This window comes from Aphelocoma coerulescens, chromosome 5 (assembly GCF_041296385.1).
Source record: "Aphelocoma coerulescens isolate FSJ_1873_10779 chromosome 5, UR_Acoe_1.0, whole genome shotgun sequence".
NCBI classification, from domain to species: Eukaryota; Metazoa; Chordata; class Aves; order Passeriformes; family Corvidae; genus Aphelocoma; species Aphelocoma coerulescens.
The window spans coordinates 37,835,765-37,859,239 of NC_091019.1; the positions used below are offsets into that span (position 1 = coordinate 37,835,765).

A 23,475-nucleotide genomic window follows, 5' to 3' on the forward strand; every position below is an offset into this window, starting at 1 on the left:
GATTATTTTCTGGTTTTGCCAGAATTGCTCAAGAGGCCCTTAAAAGTTAGGGTAAAGGTGATTTGTGTATTGCTTGATTTTATTAACTGTAATGGTCTTTCTACTACTGAATTTGATGTCATGTTAAGATGCAGTAAAGTGGGAAACAAGAACATATAGTAAAAGAAAATTTTGGGGGATGCTGAGAGGGTTCTCAGAATTAATTGAATAATTGTCAGCAAATTTATATGTGCATACAGATTGGAAGAATTCTTTGATAGGTTTTTACAAGATTGTTTTTCAGAATTTGCTAAACCTGGAAACCACAACAAATTATTCAGGTGGGATTGTTAACAGTACATACCCTCAGAACTTTCTCGTTTAATTATATTAAGAAGGTGGCCACATAATTTGAGTGGATACATTTTTAAAGCAGTATCATTTTGTATTCTGACTTTCAAGGCTTTTGTTTTGTCCTCCATAGGAATTCAGAGCATTTGAACTTCTTCGCAGTGGCCTGGATAGATCCAAATACCTGTTGGTGAAAGAAGCAAAAATCATTGCCATGACTTGTACTCATGCTGCTCTGAAACGACGTGACCTGGTTGAATTAGGTTTCAAAGTAAGGATTATACTCGTGTTACTGTACTGCTTGATTTTGGTTCTTGTTCTCCCCTGTCCCCCACCCCATATGAACCTTTTTATCTGCCCCAGATTTAGGTAGCTAGATTATTTTGAGTTGCATTTTTTACCCATATGTTTAATTTTTTTAATTTTGCTGAAGAAAAATGTAACTTCTGCAAGTAAAAGATTATATCACCTTTACGCCATTGAATATACAAAAAATGCTTAATAGTGCATTTTAAAAAAAGTCACGTTTACATGATAAACAGCAGTGATAAGATTAATAAAATAGAGGCAGAACTGGGTAGAAAAATATGGCCTTTAGAACTTTGTGTACCTAAAAGATTAACAATATGATGAAAAAGATCTATGATGCAATGCTTTTTTCACTCTGCACTGATAACTATAACTATTAATTAGTCTTTTTTTCTGACAAAAGCCAGCCACTGGTAATTCTTTCAGTGTTATTTTTCACCAATTGTGTACTGTATTGGCTCACAAAATGGCTTCTCTTCAGCTTCAGTGCAAAGATACCAAATTTGTTTGCTCCACTGCACGAAGCTTTTCTCTTGTGGTTATGGCATATAGGAAGCATGTGGTGTAGTTCAGTTATGGATTCCTTCTAGAGGTAAGCCCTGACTGGTACAGAGATGTCTGTCATTGATGTAGTAGGACTTCACCCTTTTGGTAATCTGATACTTTGCCAATAAGGTGAAATCCTGCTGTAACTGTTCCACCCAGCAGAAACTGAATGAGTAATAGGTGCTATCTTTCAGGAGGCTGAATAAATACATTCGTTTGTGGTACTGTGTTTATGGACATCTCTTTACTTTTTTTTTCTCAGTATGACAACATCTTAATGGAAGAGTCTGCTCAGATTCTGGAGATAGAAACCTTTATACCTCTCCTGTTGCAGGTTAGACTTGAAACATAAAAGATATTTCAAAAAAAGATAAATAAGGCTCTGTGTTCTTGAGCAATATTGACTGTTAAAATGAAAAATACCGTGTGCAGAAAGTAACCTAGAACTGAGACTGGTATTTTAGTGGACAGTAAGAACTTTCTCATTGATTATGAGATTGTTTTATTTAATGAAGTAAGCGTCTTACAGTTTTCAAACTTTTGAATGAGCATTGAATAATCAGATGCATCTGGCAGGTGAAGGAAAATAGAGATATGTGAGAAATGCAGAAACTGAAGAATTTGTGTAATTAGAGTAGACCATTTCAGTATAGAGACATATTCTGGGGGATAGTCCATGACTTCATTTGCTTGAGCCATCCAAATAATCCTTGAAAACTGAGTGGGTTTCTATTTTAACAAAACCTAAGGACCTAGGCTTTCAGAGTAGCAGCACTTGATTTCTTCACTTGCAATGCAGTGAGAAAATCTTAAAAACTGCATTTTTGGGGGCTCTTTGTCCAAGATTAAAATGCCTAATAAGAGCAGAACAACTATATAGAAAGCTTGGTCTTCTCCAAAGCAGAAGCTTTTGGAAGCAGGTGAAAAAAAAAAAAAATTCTTGACAGTAAAAATTATTTCCATCCTCCTACTTTGTTGCTAAAGCATTTTTAGGCTTGATGAGTTGGATAGTCCAGAGTTCAGTTTTCTTTCCTTGCTGTCTGATCAGAGACAGCTTCAGAGCTCTTCCACTTCAAGTGGCAGGAAAAGGAGCTTTACATTCTGTCTCAAACAGTGTTCCCATGGGGAAAGGGAATTATCACAGGAGTGTGTAATGAGGATCTGACAGCTGGAAGTCTCCAGGATGCTAATTGTGAAGAGCATTCAGTCCAAGAGCCAAGATGGGAATTAGTTAGGGGCACATCCTGGTCATGGAAGAGGCTATTTGAGAATTACAGAAGTAAACAGGTGAAGCACATGGACTACAGAGACACTTGAAAGGCAGGTTCAGTTTTGCCTCGGACACCTGAGCACTAAAAACTGTTTCAGATGCTTCATATTCACTACCTCAGAATCCAAAAAATAAAGTTCAAAGGATACTATCAGACATTACTATTTAGTAATCAGGTTTTTTTAATACTGTAGCATGTATAATTGTGGTTCTTCCTTTGTTCTCTGACAGTGTATTACTTTTGGCTTTTAAAGTAATATAGTATGATATTTATTCCGATAGTTCTCTACTAATTTTAGTGGATAAAGGTACTTGTTTTATAAGAAAAGAGACTTTATCTACAATTCTATGCTCTGATTGGATGGAAGCTAGTAGTCTTTAGAAAGACTGCAGTTCAGTGTAGCTTTAAAAACAAATGTTGAAGGGCTTAGACAAAGGCAAACAATCTGATTGATAATGTGTTTTGAGTGCCTTTATTATATTGTAATAGTTGCAATAGTGTGATCGTTCCATTCTAGAACCCCCAGGATGGATTCAGTCGTTTGAAGCGGTGGATTATGATTGGTGACCATCATCAGTTGCCACCAGTCATTAAGAACATGGCTTTTCAAAAATACTCCAACATGGAACAATCTCTTTTTACACGGTTTGTTCGTGTTGGAGTGCCAACCGTTGATTTGGATGCGCAAGGAAGAGCAAGAGCAAGGTAAGACAGAAAATCCTTTTTCTAGCTTGTAAGATAGTGACAGGTTAGAAATGGGAGAAGGGCACATACAGTTTTGGAAACTGTTTTTTATTGTTAGCACAGGAGTTTGCAAAACTGGAATTTAGTTGGTTTTTTCCATTTATTTCAGCTTAGTCTAGGAAGACAGGTTTTACTTTGCTGAAATGTAATCAGAATAATTTCTTTATCGTTATTTATTTTTATATAGTAGTACTCTGTTGTTGCATGAGTACTTTAATGAAAATTGTATTTAAAGGAATTTAATAATCTTGAGGTTTTTTTACAGCTGAGACTTTGCAGAAGCTTTCTTTTCTAAACTAACATTTCAAGTTTTCAAAGTTAAATAAAGATGTGCTTTATTTAGCATTGAATATATAATAATTCCCTTAAAGTCTGTAAAAGGGTGCTTTTCTGTAGTATTTCAGGAGAGATGCATCCAGAGGTTGGACACATTCAGGCTGTCCATACAGGAACATAAAGCCTTTTTTATTTTAGAGGAGATACTGTGGCTCTGTAGTATAGTAGCTTTTCTTTTTTATCTATGTATTTGTCATTGCACTGTGGTAATTTAAATACTGGATTTATTTATTGTGTAAATTGCATATTTGTGGTGTCATGTTAAGAAGGAAAAGTAAAACCAAATAAGAGAAAATTACTCTGTATAAAATCTTGCTACTCTGGGTTTAGTTTTAAGTCTTTATTTTAGGCATAAAATGTAGTGAACAGTATGGAGGATAACTTCATTTTTCTTCATGTAGGAAATGTTGGGAATCTAGAATATTATTTTCTAGTCTTGCGAATGACAGTTCAGTATGATTTTTAAAATGAAAATTTTATCTGAATGTGATGGCAAATAAAGTTTATTTTGCAACATTTTAGTGAACTTCTTAAAGATAAGAGAGTAGAAGTCCTTCCCTTTGCAAGCAGTGTCTTGATCAAGGATTTTTAGTCCGTACCTTCCTATGCTTTTTCTTTTTTGATCACAGATAGTTCATAGGGAAGCTATCTGCTACTTAATCTGGCCTGGATATTGTTGTGCATTTGTGAATGAGGCATTTTGTTAGTATTACTGTCCCAGCAAATATCAGAAATCATATCAGGAACCTTCAGAATTAGGTAGATTTTGTTTGTTTCCATTCATGTCTTGTGTTAGTGCTTGACAATATGCAAAATAAATAAGGAAATAATTTCTTTTTACTGTAAGAAGCTTTACCACAGTTAATGCAGAAAATTTTTTCCTTATTCCTTCTGTTTTGTAAAGAAGCATTAATATTCCTTAAGTTTTGTTACCCATGAAAATTTTCGCTAGGATTCTTGCAAAATTTGTACCTTGATCAAGTGGAACAGACGTAAAGCTGAGTGTGCCACGCTGACGTGACATCTGAAGTTTCCTGTGAGAGAACAAAACAATCTCACAATTAAGAATAATACTGCTGGATCGATTGTTGGAGTATGTTCATTTATATATATACAGGCTGCCTAGCAAAATTACTCTTCATTGAAAAGCTACAGAAGCACTAATCTCATATGCATCTCAACTATTTTGAATGAGTTCAAGAGCCTGCTGTAACTCACTCTTTGTGATTTGTGTCTGTGTGGTTTTGAACAGTTTGTGTAACCTCTACAACTGGCGTTACAAGAACCTGGGTAACCTGCCTCATGTGCAGCTTCTGCCAGAGTTCAGAACAGCTAATGCTGGCTTTTTGTACGACTTCCAGCTTATAAATGTAGAAGACTTCAATGGTGTAGGAGAGTCTGAACCCAATCCTTATTTCTATCAGGTAAGGGAAATACTATGTGTAATTTATTGACCTCAGTAGGGCAGTGAAGACAATCAAAAACAGTAAACTGATATTCAGTTCATGTTCTCAGATAATCGAGTCATGATTTTTTCCTCCTTTTAATGAGTTTTGAATGTTGAAAATGAAAACCTATAATGTTGGAGTTTTTGCTCAGTGGATGACTTTGATACCTGTTTTCTTATTGTTACGGGAGGGATGAGACTTGGTGGAATTCATTACAAAATGTCATTTTTGTATGACCTAAGGCAAATTAAAGTCCATTGTAATTAATCTGTACTGCCATGGTAGTGAAATAAACAGTAACACTTTCTCCTGAACGTGAAGAATTGAAGTTTGCTCAGTAGCACATACCTGAGTTTGAAGAATCACTGGGTTGATTTGCCCTATATGTAGGAATGCTAAAATACGCATTCATAAAACAGCACTGTTAGTAATATACATAAGAAGCATAGAGACATTTAGGATTAAGTAAATTGCCAAAAATCCTTAATCTTGGAGTTTCTCAACTAAGTTTTCAAACTGTCAGCTAAATTTTGAAATTAAGCCATCAACAACAGTCTCTATCTATTTCTCTTAAATTAGGAAATATTTTACACTTGTAATGAGATGCTTATATTTTCAGTCCTTTTATTTTTCTTTTAAAAACTGGTAAAACAAACTATGGAGTCTAAAGTAGCAAACTTGGGCTTTGGAAAAGTTAGAGCTGGAGCAATGTGCAAGTTAAGCAGTTAAATTCAAACATGGAATTAACACCTTATATTTTGCTTAATATTATGGAAAGCAAACAATATACTTTATGATGACAATATTCATGTTAATTTTTCCCTCTGAAGATCACTGAGACTTACATTAACCTATGTTTTTAAAAAGGTATGAAATATATTCGTAGGTTTTGCTTGGGTTCCTCTCAATACTTTTTCAATACAAATTAGTGTGCTGCTAGACAAAAAAGCAATGGTAAGTCATAATCCACTCTTACTCGTTGCTAGATTGAGAATGGAGTTGTTTGGAGAGTTTCTTTTGGTATTTGAAACTGTAACATGCAAGTAGTAAAGAGGTGTCCAGTGGAACACAAAACAGCTGAAAGGAGTCCCTGATAATTGGGGGTGCAAGCACTGTTTTAGACCACTCTTTGGCTAAAGAAGATTAAGAGCACTGGCATGAGGACACAGAACACACTTCTCATTATACCAGTACTTTCATGTGCAAACTCCTCTAATACTTCCTGCTGTTACGGGGCTTTTTGTGATCTTGATAATTGAATGATGCTTACCAGAGTATGTCGGTGGCATTGCATGGTTTTTCATGAGCTAACAGATTGCTGCCATGTATTATTTCTCTTTGTGAATTTGGGCTTTTCTTTCCAGAGTTACAGGGGATTAAAATTTGTAGAATAGCTTTACACCCACAGGTGTTTGATATGCCTGGCAACTGCATTTTCCAAGTAATGCAGAGCCCACTTAGTAAGAAAAAATAAATGAGGTTGGTATGTCCAGCCTATTCAAACATATGCCAAGAGGGGATAAAATTCCTTGTATAAATAGAGCAGGAGTAAATGTCAGCATTTGAGAACAACTTTTTAACCTGAAAGATAATTTTTGTTGACAGAAAATGGATTTAAACAGGCTATGAATAACTTCAGTCTGGAAATAGAACAAAGCTTCCCATAGCCAGAAGAGTGGTACTTTGGGACAGACTCAAAAAGTAATGACAGAGAGAGAAAGTTACAATATATGAAATAACATGTTGGTAATTTGTAATTGAATAGTATGGCCTGCAGTGGAAATAACTGGATTTGATAATCCAGGTATCTGTCTCCTAATTAATATTTGAAAGGACGTTATTTATTCTAGTTCAGCTAGTTCTTACTTTCAGTTTACTGAGGAGTGAGTCATTGCAGCTTTCTGGGGTAAGTGGAACTTTTGAGTATATATTGGAAGGTTTCAATCAGTGCTTAACAATATTGATGTAGATATTTTTAGCAGTTCTCTGAAAAGGAATCAGAGTGAAGGTATTAAACCTACTTGTGATTCTTTTATTCTTTCAAAATTGCTTGTATGAAGTGAGCAAAGAATCATCAGATGTAGGGACATTTCTCTCAGCTCTAAAATATTTGTCTGAATACATTACCATGTCACATGTGTTATTCTTTTCAACCTTACAAGTTGAGTAACCCTTTTTTTGTCTTTTTTTTCTTGTCTTTTTGTCTCATATTCAACTTTAGAATCTTGGTGAGGCAGAGTATGTTGTGGCAGTCTTCATGTATATGTGCCTGCTTGGTTATCCTGCAGACAGGATAAGTATCCTGACAACATACAATGGGCAGAAACACCTGATCCGTGATGTCATTAATCAGCGATGTGGGAATAATCCTCTGATTGGACGGCCAAACAAGGTGACTTTGACAATATATTAGTCATTAGAGTAGTTCTGGTTTCTGTGTTTTTAAATTGTCATATTGCAAATCAGGCTAATTTAAGCTATATTCAAACAACTATCTTGTTTAACCACATATTTAATGAACCTACATTCTATGGAATTTCATAGATAGTGCCCTTGTTTTTGCCTGTTGATAATTTGACAGAGTGAGGTCAGTGAAGGTGGAAAGACTACAAGATACATGGGACAGAATAACTCTTTTTTTGTCATTTATTTTGTCCTCAATAAAAACATCAATCCCCAAAATCACATCTTGAGAAAGATCAACCCAGAGTAGAAATTATTTGATAGAGCATGTGATCACAAACCTGAAGAAACAAATAAAGAATATAGTTATAAATGTCTGGTGCTAATTCTGCATCTTAGAACTGTGTTACAAAGCTAATGGCTTTCCATAATCTTTTGGTATTATGACCCCACTTCTATGGAGGTTTTTTCTTATTTTTTAATTCTTTAGGTAACAACCGTGGACAGATTTCAGGGTCAACAGAACGATTATATTCTCCTTTCACTAGTGCGTACCAAAGCTGTCGGCCACCTTAGGTATGTAAGAACATCTTGTAGTGCTGTAGAAGTACTTGTACTCTGTATCAGATACAGAAATGTTTATAGTACATTATACAAAAGTGTTCTATTGTATGAGTATGTAGTAGAAATGAAGTTCAGTGCTATGTATATAATGAAGTTCAGACACACTTCCTTTTATAACTCTGGTACCCTCTTCTCGACCACTTTATCCTTTTGTAATGGCTCTTACCCTAGAATTAGTTTATATTACTGCAGATAGGCTGAACTTGGCTTCACCCTAGTAGACTGATAGGAGTGTAGTATTTGTTGAGCAGATGTAGGCATAAATTTTCTCATAGAGCCTTTCCTGTAAGTGAGATTTTTTTTTTTTTATTTTGCATCAGAAGTGTTTGATCATTGCATAAGTTGCATTATTATGTGTAGTTTTAAATGTTTGCAATTTTGATTTGGGATGTGATGGAGGAAGACTTGTCTAATCTTAGGTAGATAGATGAGTTACCAAATTCATCTTTACTCATTCAGATACAGAAACGTTATTGCGATTTTTTCTCAACATTTACTCTCAACTTTACTCCTGAGGTGTAGGAAAATAGTAGAGAGTGGTTTTTCCTAGTGATATTGGTACAGTGAACCAAAATATTTATGGTTCTATATAATGGTACTAGGATTTCCTAGTTATTGAAACAATATGTAGGGAAAAAACAAAAGACAAGATAGTATTTTTGCAGATGATTTTATATTTCTTTTAATTAAGACTCTCATGTACTTCTCGTTATTTTATTGCAATTATGTCATCAGTGAAAAAGAACATGATTGATTCTGTTTTCTGAAGGGATGTCCGACGATTAGTCGTTGCCATGTCAAGAGCCAGACTTGGACTTTATATCTTTGCAAGGGTATCACTATTTCAGAACTGTTTTGAACTAACTCCAGCTTTCAGCCAACTCACAGCTCGACCACTTCACCTCCATATTGTTCCCACAGAATGTTTTCCAACAGCAAGACAGGTAGGAACACCTGCACTGGATTTTGGTATCTGTAATGGATGTTTGTGTTTGCTCGCTTTTTTTTGAGTGAGCTGTAAGAGGTGGAACTGTTTCCTCTGCTAAACTGGTGGATCTGCTTCTTGGCATTGGACCAGGCTGCCCAGAGAAATGATGGAATCACTATCCCTGGAAGGGTTTAAAAAAGGTGTGGATGGGGCACTTGAGGGTGTGGTTTAAGTGGTGAACTCAACAGTGCCACTTGATGATTGGATTTTGTTGATCTTAGAGGTCTTTTCCAACCTTAACGACTCTATGATTCTACTAATAACTCCTTAGAGTTACCTTCTGTCATGATACACACCAGCTGGTTTTAATTGATGTTTCCACAAAAGTGAATCAGTATAACTTAAGTATCAGTAACTGTTGTGCCTGCTTTTTCCTGAGTTCTGCCTGTGTAAATGATTCAGTATTTTTCTTTGGTGATGAAAATAATTTTTTAGTTTTTACATGTTTTTGGTCTTGTTATGAAACAAAATAATGTTATTTCTCAAGCAAAGCTACATAAAGCTACTAATTTCTCATCTAAAGAGGTAAAATTACATGTAACCGAGTAATTCAGGATTACAAACTAATGTTTTTTCACTTAAAATTGGTTCCAATATCACAAGAATTTTGCTGCTGAGCTAGGTTCATAAGTACAAAAATCTGATTTGTAATACTGCACTAGATCTTTAGGCAAAGGTTCGTGTTGAAGATCTAAGCACAGGGCACACAGAGCAGGATGCTAAATGAGGAAACAAAGGAGCATATCTGCTCTGCTTCATGAAGCTTTGAGAAGGGATGCCTGCATGCACCCAAAATTCAATTACAGATCTTTCCCTGGTCTTAAGTGCTGTTGACAAGTTTGGGAGGGAGTTCTTTCAGTTGAAACTTTCAGATCAATTGTACAGCAAGAATGCAACAAGCACGGTCAGTGAGTGTGAGCAAGGAATTGGGCTGCGGGGGGCAAGAGGCTAAATCCTAATCTGATCGTAAACTATTTGTGCCTTTAAAATGTTAAATTACTCAAATTCAAAATGTCTTTCATGGAGTAAGAATCAGACCCCAGCCTCTCCTTTTGAATTTTCTTCAGGCTGCAGTGTCATGATTAATCCAATTCCCCAAAATGTAAGACCTGCGCTTCCTAACTTTCCAAAGATTTCACCAATTTTTTTTTCTTTGAAAAGCATTATTTAATTTTTTGGGGCTTATGACTTCTAATATAGTTAAGTAACCTTTGAATAATGGTTGTTTAGCTTTGTTTGCTGAATGCCACTTTTTTCCCCTTCCTTAGAATGGAGAAAGACCAGCTCACCAAATACATGTTATTAAGAACATGCCTCAAATGGCTAACTTTGTGTACAATATGTATATGCACATGATACAGAGTACACGCCACCATCAACAGGTAAGGACCTTCTAACTTTTGGAATGTATTTAAAATAAAATTGTTTTTCAGTAAATGGCATGAGAAGCTGTTGAGATTTGAGTCTGTTTCTGTTATATTTAAAATTCAAGAAGTGTTTGTGACTAGGAGTGAGAATATTGAGGTCTTGTAAAATGTTGCAGTAGCAAAAGCTGTATCTTTAAAAGCTGGTTTAGGCCACAATTTAAGGCCCCAAACCTATCAGTAATTGATGCCAAGTGCCAGACATGGCTCTGTCTGGGCCAAAAATACTATTCATTAAGACTAAAGAACTAGCTTGTCCAGTATTAATTTGAAGGAAACTTGTCTGTTATGTTTTAGGTAAGTGGGGGATTTCAGCTAGTGGGATTGTAACACCACTGCATGATGTAATACTGTTTTGTAAGAGAAAGACCAGATTATGTCTTGAAACCATTGTAACCCTGCTAAATCACCCTGTTACCCAGGTTGGTTTGCAGCTGTAGTGTTTTTTGTTCTGGAGCAATTTTTTTCAGCACTTGTTCAGCACCAAGCAAAATTGCATGGGGTGGGAAGCAGTTGTTGACACGTCTGTACCTAGTTTTGTCAGTATTTAATCCCTGAAGCAGAATTCAGAACCCACCAGAAACCCTTTTGTAGTCTCAGGTAAGTGAGTGGAGCATTAAGGTAGTGTAGATAGTTTACTGAGCAGAAAGCTGCCTTTACTCAGCATACTTGGATCTGTAAAGCCTAGAGGCAGTTAGACCAAAAGGGAATGGTCTTAAATGCTACCCATCAACTGCATCAGCTTTCCCCAGTGTCTGGGATCTGTCAGGTTTATATTACCTATATATTACTCTTCATATATTATATAATACCTATATATATTACCTATAATTTATTCTTTCATGGTACTCTGAAGATCCCTTATTGGTTTTTTCTTTTCTGAAAGATTTCCAGAAGTGGACAAAATTGATGTAGAAGGACAATACTCATTCTGTATTAGTTGGCTGTGGGAGGAGAGTGTGAACATGACTCTGTCCTTGAACAGATGGTCTAAGAGATCTAGGTTCTCATCTTTAATGCAAGGATGTCTCTGCCACATCCTCTTCCTTTTTTCTTCCACTTCCATGTTTCATCTAATATGGAACAGTGTAATCAGAAGAGATCAGAACCCAAAGTTTTTTCTTTAACCGAATATCAGACTTTCAGATAGAAAATTTATTTTTCTCTGCAGTTTTTACCCAGTGACTTTGGATTTTATTTTTATTTCTGAGAGGAAGCTTCAGCCAAATTTGCAGCAGTTTGTTACCCAGAAAAAGCAATCCCAGGCTGTCTGGACAGACAGGATACTTTCTCACTATTTTGGAGAAATGCTGTAATTATCTGTGCTATAAAGAAAAGGGGATGTACAAAGAGGACACTACTAGAATTTCTTCTTACTGTAATTTTTTTTCAGTAGTAGTGAAGGAACCTCACACTGTTTTTTTAGAAACCCAGTCCTATAAGCACACGACAAAACTTGAAGCCAGTTTGTCTACTATAGTTGGAGATCTTTCAACCATGCAAAATGTTATGTGATGAAGACTTAGTAGCATTTAAATTTTACCAAAAAGTGTTTACTTGACACCTTAATCAAATATGGACCCTATTCTTCTGCTAATACCTGTTCTTTTTGGCATCCTAATCTTACCCATTGCTAGCTAAAATTAGTTACAAAACTGCTGTTTTCCTACTGTGAGAATGAATCACATTCTCCTTGCAGGAGAAGCCAAGAAGTGAACTACTGAAAAAAGCAAAGCTGGCATTTAATTTCTTTTATTCTATTTAGTACAACATTATATTTTTCCTCTTTTTTACACTAGTCTTTACAGTAGTCATCACAAAGCACAACATGCATCTAAGTAAGTCACAGAAGTCTAAGCTTGTCTCATGCATCAATAATGTATTTTTGTAATGAAAAGATCTCTGGTTTGGAAATACACTTTCCTGTGCACAGATGGATTATAGACACCAGTGTGATAACTTCAAAGTCTGTAGAAAATGCTTTTAATATCTCTTCTGCTAATCATAATTGAATTTGCCTATGCAAATTTGTAATACTAGTGTCATCTAATTGAAGGTAAAACTTGACTGTTATTAAACACCTCATTTGTCATGTGAAACAAAGTTGCTTTTTGAGCAAAACAAAACTAAACAATCATCAAGTTTTTCAAGATTGCATTTCATTAAAGTTATCCAAAATATTCTAAAGAAATATCCATCACTATCCATCATGTCATTAAATAATGTCAGGCTGCAAGAAGTGAGTGTTTCTGTTCAGCCTGGAGTTGTATAGCATTCATCCATACTCTTCAGCTCAGTGTATTCCTGGTGGTTTTTTTTCCAGTTGTACTATTTGTCTACCATTCCAGCTTATAATGTTTTCCAAACTACTTTTTTGGTTGCAAGCAGAACACTTTTAATACACTAAATTACTTTTTCAGAAGTATTATGTGAAAATAAGCATTGTTTAATTGTTGGTGAAACTTGCATTGTTCTACATTTACAGCTGCACGTGAAACTTGCGTAAGTACAGATAACATTCACGTAGTATTTTATAAGATGTTGCAGGAAGAAATTATGGGTATGAGACTGGCCTGTTGAAGGCATCAAAAACCAAGTTAAACATATCTAGGAGTTTGAAATGGCAACAGATGAGATTAGGGTAGAAATACACATACTGCTCCAAGTAGGGATTTACCGTATTACTAGTCTGACTGTTTGGGATAATGAAGCAGTTTTCTATCCTTGAATTGGAAGTCCTGAGTTTTTAACACCCTCTTTTCAGGAAAAAATGTATCTAAGATGACTATTGTGTGGCCATTGTTCTAATTTTTACTTATATATAGGAGTGAAGTGCTTACAAATCATTAAGACTTCTAAATTTTAAGTCTTTGTTGTTAACTTGATATCTAATGCAAAATCCTAAATAAAAGGTTCAACCTAAATATAACAGTTCAAGCTAAAATGTAAAAACTTAAAATCTTTTTCAATCATCCAGCATTTACTGCCCCCACCTGCCATGATTGAAGAACCAGAACCGACTCAAACTGAAGAGACTGAAGTAGAAGGTGAAGGTCGGGGCATGCAGGAAGATGCAGAAGAAAATGAAGTAGTGGAAGAAATGATGAAGGAAGGAGAATTGAATGTGGATGAAATGGATGAACATCGAAAAATGCCAGAACACCCTGGAAGAGACAGTGATAGTGGAGACAGTGAACCTGAGAATGAGACTGAAAAGTGATTGATGGAATCCTTGTCCTTAATGCCTTTTGGAAAATTGACAGGGAAAAGAGCAGTTAGAAAAATAATTGCTATTTTTACATTGACTTTCATTAAATGGTTGCCTGTGTAGTGGGACCTGTTTGGTATATTGTTCACTGAGTACTCTGTGGACAAGCAAGATGGTTGGCAAATATTCTGCTGAGTTCTTGTCACTACTGGTAATGCAATTTTTTTAATGGCCTCAAATTATGTGCATTTTCCTTTTTATAAGTTGTTCAGTAAAGATGCTTTTTATACCAGTTTTGAGTATTTGACTCTTAATTCAGTCACCCATTAAACCTCACTAAGTATATTCAATATTGGTCAGACATGCTTTATAGTTTCCTTAGTATTTTGCCATGGAGAATTCCTTATGCAGAGCTGTCCTTGTATATGCTGAGATGGTATTTTAGGCATAGGCTCAAGTTCATTAAGATACTTGATTGTATGTCTGAGAAATGTGAATTGGCATGGGACTCTGAAGTATTCAGAAGCTTATTGAATTTTGACCTTAGTGGGTTCTCAGGATTTCAAAGGCCCAGGTACTTGTAGCAATTTCTCATTGTTGACTTCTGATGCTGTTTTTAATTTATTATTCTTTACAGCAGAAGGAAGGATGCAACTTTTCAACAGCACTGAGTTCTAAATTAGTGTTTAGAAATAAATCTCTTTTGCTTGAAGAAGACTCAGTAATTGCCTAGGCTAAAGCCACATGAGGAAGAAAAGTCAAAGCAGTTCCCTGAATGCAGGATATGCAAAACATAACAGTATTGATATTAATGACATAATGGTTGAATGGGGTATTTTTAGGGTAACTTCTAAGTGTATGCATTTCATAAAGTGATCAGAGAAAGGATTTTTCCCTGATTCATTGTGAATACTTGCCATCATGGCAAATTAGTCAGTAGTTTAATGAGACTTAGGAATTTCCAAGTAGATTTTCAAGCACAGCAATAGTCATAGGAACACCTTCTTTGCTGGCAAAGGGAAAACTTGGATTTCAAGTGTTACAGTTGTGAAGCTGCCAGATGGACTTGCTAGAATGATGAGAGAAAAAACTTGCAAGCTTTTTTAACAGCATTGAAGTTTGTTATTTTTATTAATATTTTTTAAGTATTATACAGGAAAAAATAGTATCAAGTTAAATGTATACCAAGCTCCATGAAATGCATCTATTCCATACCAGTCTGCACATGCTGGGATCTCATCTGCCCCTCCCCTTGAAATCATTCTCCTCCCTCTCTCAGTTAGAGGGGAGCTCAGGAGTAGCAAATCTAAGTACTTACCTGCAGTACACAATGTTCTTTTATGTTTTTCCTTTGCTGAAATGAAGTTTTCTCAAACAAGAAACTAATTCTTTGTGCAGAATTTGTGTTCTATCCTTGTGTGTTTTGATTTAAGGGAGTGCACTGTTTATTACTGAATTGCCTGCCTTGGAGGAACGAATTGTATTGAACATATGGGTATTAAGTTTCATGCAGTAACAATCACGTGTTCATGCAGAATTGAATAATACTCAGCCTTCAGGCCACAAGCAACTAGCTCAGCTGAGGGTTGTCATCTTTGTTTTCCAAGCTAATTTTCTATAAATATTGAGTCTGACAATCATTTACTTGCTTTAGTACTTTAGGAATTTGAAAAGGATTTTCCAGTTGTTTTTTTGTTTGTTTTTTTTTTTTTCTAAAATGGATAATTTAACTGACAGAGATTCTGTAAAAATTTAGGACAGAATGACTCTTAACAAGCACTCGAAGCTGAAAGGAGCTTTTTGAGTTGTGCAGTTTGCAGTGAACAGTGCCCACGCCTGGCTGTGGGATGCTGTGCTCTGTGTGCAGGCCCCAGGTGTGTCTGGTCACTTTGGCTCAGTTCTTGTAGAGCAGCAGCCAAATATAGACTTGTCCTAGATATACCTCAGTGTTGCCCTAAAATCATGAGTGGAGTTGAAATGGAGATTGTTTCTGGCTCAACTGCAGGAAGAGGCAATTGAACTGCAAACAATTGTAAAAGCTTGAACAGCTTTAATATGCAGCTTTCTGAGGCACCAAGCACCACGTGTAAAAAAGGTGGAAGGTTTTGTTGAGGTAACTTGAGCAGAGCAGGTCATTCATTATCCATAAGGCCATCTTCCACCTGTTAAACTTGACTTTTTTCAGAAACGTGGTGGTGGTAGGAGAATATGTTTTCAGGAATTTGGGAAATGTGTCTTCATTCCAGCAGTGGTTGGAAAGTTCTTGAGGCTTTGATTTGGAGTGTGAGGTTGTGTTTGGGGCCTTTTACTTCCAAAGCTTTTTAGTTCTGTTTTTAATTTTTGATAAACGATGATCTTTGTCTTTTCCACCAAAACAGTTTTTTATGATCAATTGACATTTTCTTTCAAGAAAGAGTAGGTGGGAGAAGTGAAGGAGTCTAAAACTGTAATTTTGATTTACGTGTTTTGTTTTCCAATGGCAATATTTACTTAAGATTTAGCATCTCTATTCTAGTGAACAACAACATCCAGTTGTTAAACTAAATGTATTGATTTTTTTAAAATGCACACAAATTTAATTACTTTAAAAAGACAAGAGTCTTTAAATTAAATGAATCATTGTAAAAATAGCTTTTTAAAAATTCATTTTAAACATTATTGCAAAGAATTATTATAGCAGTGCATGAAAACCTAGTGAACAAAATTAAAATCTTTCTGATGACAAGGTCCTCTAAGGGTATGAACTGGAGGAAAATATATAAAATTGCTTTATTTTATTGTTCCAAAGCTGTATAATAGGAGATCCATTAGGGACATTTGACTAAAACTAAAGAGCTATTAGTGGTTTTTCTTCATATTTATTTAGGCAACCCTTACATGAATTGCCTCATTTTCCTCTTACACTGAGCTTGTAAAACAACTTAGTTACTACTTTCAAGACTTGCTTAGAGACTGCTTTAGAAACAGCTCAACCCTTGGATGCTGATGTAGTGCTAATGTAAAAATGATACTGTAAGGCGATGTCCTGTTCATTTCTGTAATAGCCAGAAAAAGGCAGGTAAAGAGCAATTTACTTTGGGTTTTATCATCCATACACAGCTGAGATAATGCTGTATAAATACAGGCTGTTTTCCACCTGTGACTAAAATAATGCAGTAAGTGCAGGTTTTGGTGTTTTCAAAGCAAATGCCTTGGTAACACTCTCAGAGCAGAGTTTGCTTTTGCTTTAGTCTGTATGGACTTTGAAAAGGCTTTGCAAAGGTGTTGGGTCAGTCAGGACTAAAACATTCAGGAGCAATTTTGCCAAGGGGAAAAGAAGGGACAAGCTGGAGGTCTCAGTAAGCAGTTTGCAATAATAAATGTAAGACATACAATACATATACTCTATAATACTAAATATGATAATATATAATAAGCTTCTAAAGATAAGGCTGTTACTTTTTGCTAACCTACATTGTATTAGCTTTAGTAGTGAGTACTGAGTACTGCTGTGTGTGTTTGATAAGGTAGGACCTAACTTCCTTTCAGAGGGGAAGCTGGCAGTTTCCCTTCCCTGTTGGAATGGACCTTGACATTTCCTGGAATGTAGAAGGCTATGAATCCTGAAGAAAAGTATTCTCATGAGGAGTAGAAGTTTTTTTAACAGAATGGCTTTGCTGACAGGACAAGAGAGACCAGTTTTCTGAAATCACTGAATTCTTTTAAAAGAAGACCTAGAGGTGGTGATGATCACATGCTGGATAAACATGATGACGTCTATTGAAACAAGAAGTAGGTAACACTTGAAACCTTGTATCAAGCAAACAAAAGTGAATGTCCTGGTTGACAAATGAATCACAGCCCACAGCAGTCAAGAAGCTGTGAGTGGTGTAAAGATATATGACAGCATAGTTTCCTTTGCCAAACATGGTAATCCTCTCAGGAGAGACAATCAGTCAAAAATGAATGTTTTTGTGGGAGTTTTGGAAGCTGTTTTTATGGCCCTTAGTGCTTCCTTTGCTATGTGGTTTCTTGAGTGTATTTGTTTTACAATCCTTTTTTTCAAAGTGTTGGTTGCTTAGGTACCTGTCAGAAAAGCCCAATAACAGTGTAATGTTCATATGCTATAATACTTTCAAAGAATGCTGTTACCTTTGCAAATTGCAAAAGAACACTCTTGAAAGGCTTTCAGCTAAGTATCCTCTAAGTTTGTATATTTTCTAAAGTTTTTGGGAGACACCTGAAAAAGTACAGTACTCAAACTTCCAAAACTTGCAAACACAAGCATCTACAAAATTGCTACCCTGAAGAGAATAGAGAAACGATAATAGCAGTTACTCCCTCTCAATTTCTAAATAGTAGTATTTCAGACTAAACACTGCTACAGTAATGAGAAAGTGATTTTTTTCCCCACTCTTACAGTAGGTAACAAGGGCAGATCATCTCTCTGGGCCTTGCTCTGGCAGGGCTTTAGCTTAACCTAACCAATATAAGTGATAATGTAATATGTTGCTATTAAGAGAGAGAGTGTGTTCCATTTAGCTTCCATTATGATTTTCACTCACCTTGAAAAAGGATCAAGGGCAAGGCTATTTGAACCAAGTAAAAGCACTAATTAAGTGTAATACAGTCTCTTGCTGTACTACTATATCTGGAAAACAAGATTCAAAAAGAAGCTGAAGAGGAGTTGTTTCACCTAAGAACAACAGCTAAGTTGTTTCAGGTAAGAAACTTTCCAGAGTTCAGGCATTATCTTTCTGCTTTAGAAGCACTATCAGAACAGAGTGTGATTCTGTATGAGTATGTTTTAAGAAAATGTAGATGCAAACAAAAAGTTGAGCCAGCTGCTGACAATTACAAAGTTCATCTGTAGATGTCAGTGAAAAAGTTACATACAAGAACAGTGCATGTTTGCTTAATCAAACATTAGAATTTTGTGATTCCAGAGAACAGCATAAAAGAAGCAAGCTGGATTGCCAAATAAGGATCAGGAATACATCAGTCCTGGCACCATTTGCAAGAGATAAAAAGAAGCCGCCCTTATTGCATTTATCAAGTGTGAATTCCTAAATTGCTGCAACCCACTGTAAGAGAAGCCCTGCTACACATCTAGAGACGCTTCAGCATCCTGCTGTGCTAGTCTGACATCTCTTGTGTGTCAAGAGCACTTATTTTTAGACAGGACAGTCATTAGGGACAGAACGTATCTTTACTACTGTAAAGGAAGAAAGGAAGTAGTTCAGGGGCAGCAGAAGTGGATGGGGAGAAGCTCAGTATAGAGGCACAAAGATTGTGTTTCTGACCACAAGCCACAGCAGTTTGGGCTTGCCCTGTTTTTTCAGAGTGATTTTTGGCAGCAGCAGTCATGTCCTATTGGGCAATACCCTGTTTTCTAAAATGAGACCGTGTTTTGCGAGCTGAGTCAGAGAGGGGAGAAATCGACTCACCAATAATCCTCTGCTGAGGACACATACAGGAACATTGAAACAGGACTAACTGGGATGAAGAAAAGTCCAGCTGTGGAAAGGTTGTGTTGCTCTCTGTCACTGACAACCCCTGTGATCAGAGTTACATAAAAAACTGCTGTATTGTAATATATGCAATGTAATGTATGATCTAAGTTTGAAGAGAACTCATGCAAATCCAAATATTGCCTCTGTATAGCTCTGAATTAAACCTAATAATGACTAAATGTAAGATCAGAAGAGATAATGGTTTTGCATATGAGAAAGATATACTGAAAATTACTAGTCTTTGATTGATTAAAATATTTACTGAAACGAAGTCTATTAGGAGTTTTGTGGTTTCATACAGATTCTAGAGGAGAATGCTACATATTCACCTTCAAGAAAATTTTGAGTTCTTATTTTGCAGACTGTTATTTACTGATAGCCTACTGTGTGCTGATCTGGATTTTCTCACCTCTGTTAATGTGTAGTAGTGAAAAATCTGTAGAGCAAGGCCAGAACCCACGACATCCAGTTCAATTCTGTATTATAACTTTGTATCTAAACTGTTGTGATAGATGCAATTTACATAAGCTTTAAGTTATGAACTATGGGTTTTCAAACAGAAAATAAATTACATTATTTGAAACTTCTGTGCTATTGTTTTAGAAAATAATGTGATTGTAGACGTGATGACAATTTTCCCAAAGCAATGCTTTTCCCAAAATGTTTCACTAATGTTGCAATTTGTTGGTTGCTTATTTAAAAACAAGCAACAAATAAAAACTGTTCGAGCACTTGTCTTTAGTAATGTACTTTTCCCTTACATGAATTATACATTTTTAGGAAGTCAAGGGATGAACTAGAAAGTAAAAGGTGCAGTATTAAACACCAAAACCAAACAGAAAAACCCCACCCACACCAAAAAAAACACCCCAACACATTTGATTGTTTAAAATTTCTATTGTTTTGTTTTGTTTGTTGATCCAATTGGCACTGAAAGGAATTTAAAATTTGGAGTTTCACAGAAAACGAAAACATGAAACTGTGACCAGCTCTGATCAAATATTTGGATGTTGAAACCATTCCTGCGCTACCACTTGAGTTCCAGTTTTGAAAACTGACCAACCTCTGTGCAGAAGTAGGTGATTCACTATAATCTTCATAAACTTCAAGCTGTTGGAATTGTCCTCAATGCCCTGCTTCGCTGTCCTGGTAAAAGATGTAGTATCATACTCTCCTTATCCAGACTGTCCATGTCTCAGGCACCTGCTAGTTTTACTCAGAGCTAAGAAATGCTAAGAAATTTTCACAGGCTCAGTTCTTTATCTCATTTGATCTCTAATGTTCTATGAACTAATCTTGCTCCTGCATACACAGATACTTCAGTGATGGGACAGTTGTCCTAGATTGCTCCCTGCTCCTGCAGTGTTCACCCACTGGCGTTCTGTCAGTCTGAGCTGCGTAATGAGATGAGACACTGAGGACAGCTGCTGCTCCTGACTCATCTTGGTGCTCAGTACCTTCCTGTAACTCTGAGCTGAAACAATCATTATAAATTGGAAACAAATACTGAGCAAACACAGCAGGTACAATATTTTAAATTTTATCTACTGAAACACAAATATCAGTGGAAGTACACATGCATACCCTGTATAGCGGTAAATTTCTATCAAGCTGATTCTAAAGAGAATAACTATAATAACAAATGTGCTTAGTTTTTTCAGTATGAAGCCTGAGATTTTATATAAATATGAGGTAAAGCCCATTTTGTAAATTATTATTTAAAACCAGGTTTTTGATATTATTTCATTATAAGGAACTATGAGTCAATATGTACCCATGCTTTCTTTCTATGTAAATATGCAAAAAGCCTTTCAATTTAAAGAACATAAAAGGGTTTGTCCTGAAAATTTAAAGTTATTATATTTGGATTTATTTTATTACATTTAGAAATGATGCCTTACAGTGTTCCAAAATGAATACAGTGGAATAAAGGGCCAATGCAATTTATTGTTATTGCTAATGCTACTGTACCATGGAGGAGGAGATGTGGAGAAGGCAATCCCTGTCTTATATTTCTGAATTCTGCAAGCAAAGGAGAGTACTAGAGGAAAGCATGTTTCACCCAAGCTAATGAGGGTTTGGGCCAAGAGTATTTATCTTGATTCCCCTAGACCTTAGCTAAAGATGCTAAATACACACATATATAAATTTGTCCTAAAAATTGCTACCCAAAATTTTGTGTAAAGGATTGCATGACTGCAAGTAACTGGGACCTGGGAGGCAATAGGTTTAAACTGGTGAGACCATTAGATTAGAGGTGCATAATATGCCATGAGCATAGTGTGAGGAGATACTCAGTAATGTGTAGCAGTAAGCTAAATATGTACCTCAGTGGTTTAGCTTCAATTTGTGACTGTAGCAACAGCTCCATGTTTCCTCTGGCAAGATCTTTTAAATGAGCTATAAATACATCTGCTTCGATAAAATATTTTCCCAGTTGGCCCCTGTCTCCACCTTAAGCCACCTTTCTCCTTTGAGAAGCGAGGGAGGCAACTGTTTGTGACTGTTCTCACACTAATGCCTGCAGAGCCAAGCTCTCTTCCTCAAGTCAACCAGAAAAGCCTTAGTGGGAATCTTCCCCTACCCTCTGCCTTTTGCCTCAGTTTGCTGTTGCCAGGAACTTCTTCTCAGCTTGGAAACTTTGCTGAATTAGTTTTGCAGCTTTTTGCAGTCTAGATATGGCCACATTCAACACACTGTTGAAGGGAAAGACATAAGCCTCTGAGAAATTATCATAAAAAAGAATGGATGTGCTCAAGACAAGGAACAATTACTCATAACAGTCTTTTGGGTAATTCTGATAAAAGACTTGAATGTGTCCATAATGTTTTCATTAAATTTTTTGGACTATTACCATTTCAGATACCCTTTAAAATCTACTTAAAATAGGGAAGTCCCTCACCCAATGGAACAAGAAAGACTGTACTTTCCTGTCTTGTTCTAGCTTGGAGCCAGATTTGGGACATCTTGAATATGTTCATAACTGAGATATGTGACGACAGATTTAATTAGTTACTTAACTAGTTTGTTTAGGAAAGGAAATCAGAAATTAAGCACTACTATGCAATATTATTTCTGCAGGTACATGTTCAGAGTGAAGATTTTGTTTGTTTGCTATTGGAACAAACAAACCAAACCATTTACAAGTAATGTTAAGGGCCTGGTCAGCAAATATGAGATTGAAGATATAGTGCCACTATTTTGCTATGTCCTGTGCAGTTTCTTAATTTGAATTTGTTCTTTTGCTTAAGTTAACTGTGTGTTTAAAATTTCAGCTGGCAAGCTGTCAGGCCTGCCAGCAGCATTATAACTGTGACTATCATGATATCCATATACTTAAATTTTAAACCAAAATATTTGTTTAGCAACTTCTGTGATGAAATAAATTTATGAAAAAAAAACCCCACTTTTTTATATACACTGTGAAAAAAAAGTTGTCGTTCAAATCAACATATATTTACACTGACTGTAAGATGTTTTGTTAAACTAAATGCTCAACTCATTTTGTGGCAGAGACTTTGAGATATCTCCACAAGAAGAAAGTTACTTAGAATACCTTACCGCATTTCCTTCTGATGTGATTTATTATAGTGTAAGTGGATTTTAACAAAATTTTCTGAGGCTTAAACATGGTTGAATTATAAAAAGCTGTCCATACAACAGCATTTGTTAAATGTCTTTTAAAAAATTACCAAATGCACCAACAGAAATACACACTGAACATTCCCTGGAAATCATAGACTGTTCTTGTCATCTTGCAAAATGACGGCAAAGACAAAATTAAGGAAATTGGAGGATTTGAGGAAGTGCTTGTATAATGAATATAAGCAGGAACTTTCGCATAGAGGTTTTGGGACATGTTTTCCTCCCTATTTGTTTGTTTCCTGTTTCTTTTGTATGCCTGTACCAAAATCACAGAATCACAGAATATTCTGGGTTGAAAGGGACCCATAAGGATCATAGAGTCCAGCTCCTGGCCCTGCACAGCACCATCCCCAAGGGTCACACCATGTGCCTGAGAGCACTGTCTTCTTGAGCTCTGTCAGGCTGGTGCTGTGACCACTTCCCTGGGGAGCCTGTTCCAGTGCCCGACCACCCTCTAAGTGAGGAACTTTTTACTGATATTGAGTCTAAACCTCCCCTGACCCAGCTTAATGCCATATGAATGACATGAAGAATACACTCTTCCCCAGTGGTCACAGTGGAGTTTTCCGTAAGATCACTGTAAAACTTTTCTAGCCCTCCTTATTTTTCTATTCCTGTCATGGAAGGAATGGAGGGACTGATTTTTAATATCTTCAGGTGTGCCATGTGTCTCCTCCAAAAGTTTTCACTAATCAAAACACGTACAT

The 23,475-nt window shown here is 36.0% G+C and overlaps 1 protein-coding gene and 1 long non-coding RNA gene across 2 annotated transcripts in view; one reads left to right on the top strand and one right to left on the bottom strand.

The window, feature by feature from the left end:
- The window catches only part of AQR (aquarius intron-binding spliceosomal factor), a 51,718-nt gene extending 37,795 nt beyond the window's left edge, over nt 1-13,923 (top strand). The window contains exons 27-35 of the mRNA XM_069017714.1: nt 464-601; nt 1,448-1,519; nt 2,974-3,161; nt 4,789-4,960; nt 7,206-7,376; nt 7,878-7,963; nt 8,781-8,955; nt 10,268-10,381; nt 13,401-13,923. Of these exons, the coding sequence (XP_068873815.1) occupies nt 464-601; nt 1,448-1,519; nt 2,974-3,161; nt 4,789-4,960; nt 7,206-7,376; nt 7,878-7,963; nt 8,781-8,955; nt 10,268-10,381; nt 13,401-13,643 (1,359 nt within the window). The 3' untranslated portion in view covers nt 13,644-13,923. The remainder of the gene's footprint in view (nt 1-463; nt 602-1,447; nt 1,520-2,973; nt 3,162-4,788; nt 4,961-7,205; nt 7,377-7,877; nt 7,964-8,780; nt 8,956-10,267; nt 10,382-13,400) is intronic.
- Nucleotides 427-13,500, bottom strand: LOC138111619 (uncharacterized). The gene is made up of 3 exons (XR_011151400.1): nt 13,417-13,500; nt 4,509-4,570; nt 427-514 (listed from the first exon to the last, which is right to left on the bottom strand). It is a non-coding gene; the product is annotated as an uncharacterized lncRNA (long non-coding RNA).
- Nucleotides 13,924-23,475: the final 9,552 nt, after the last annotated feature.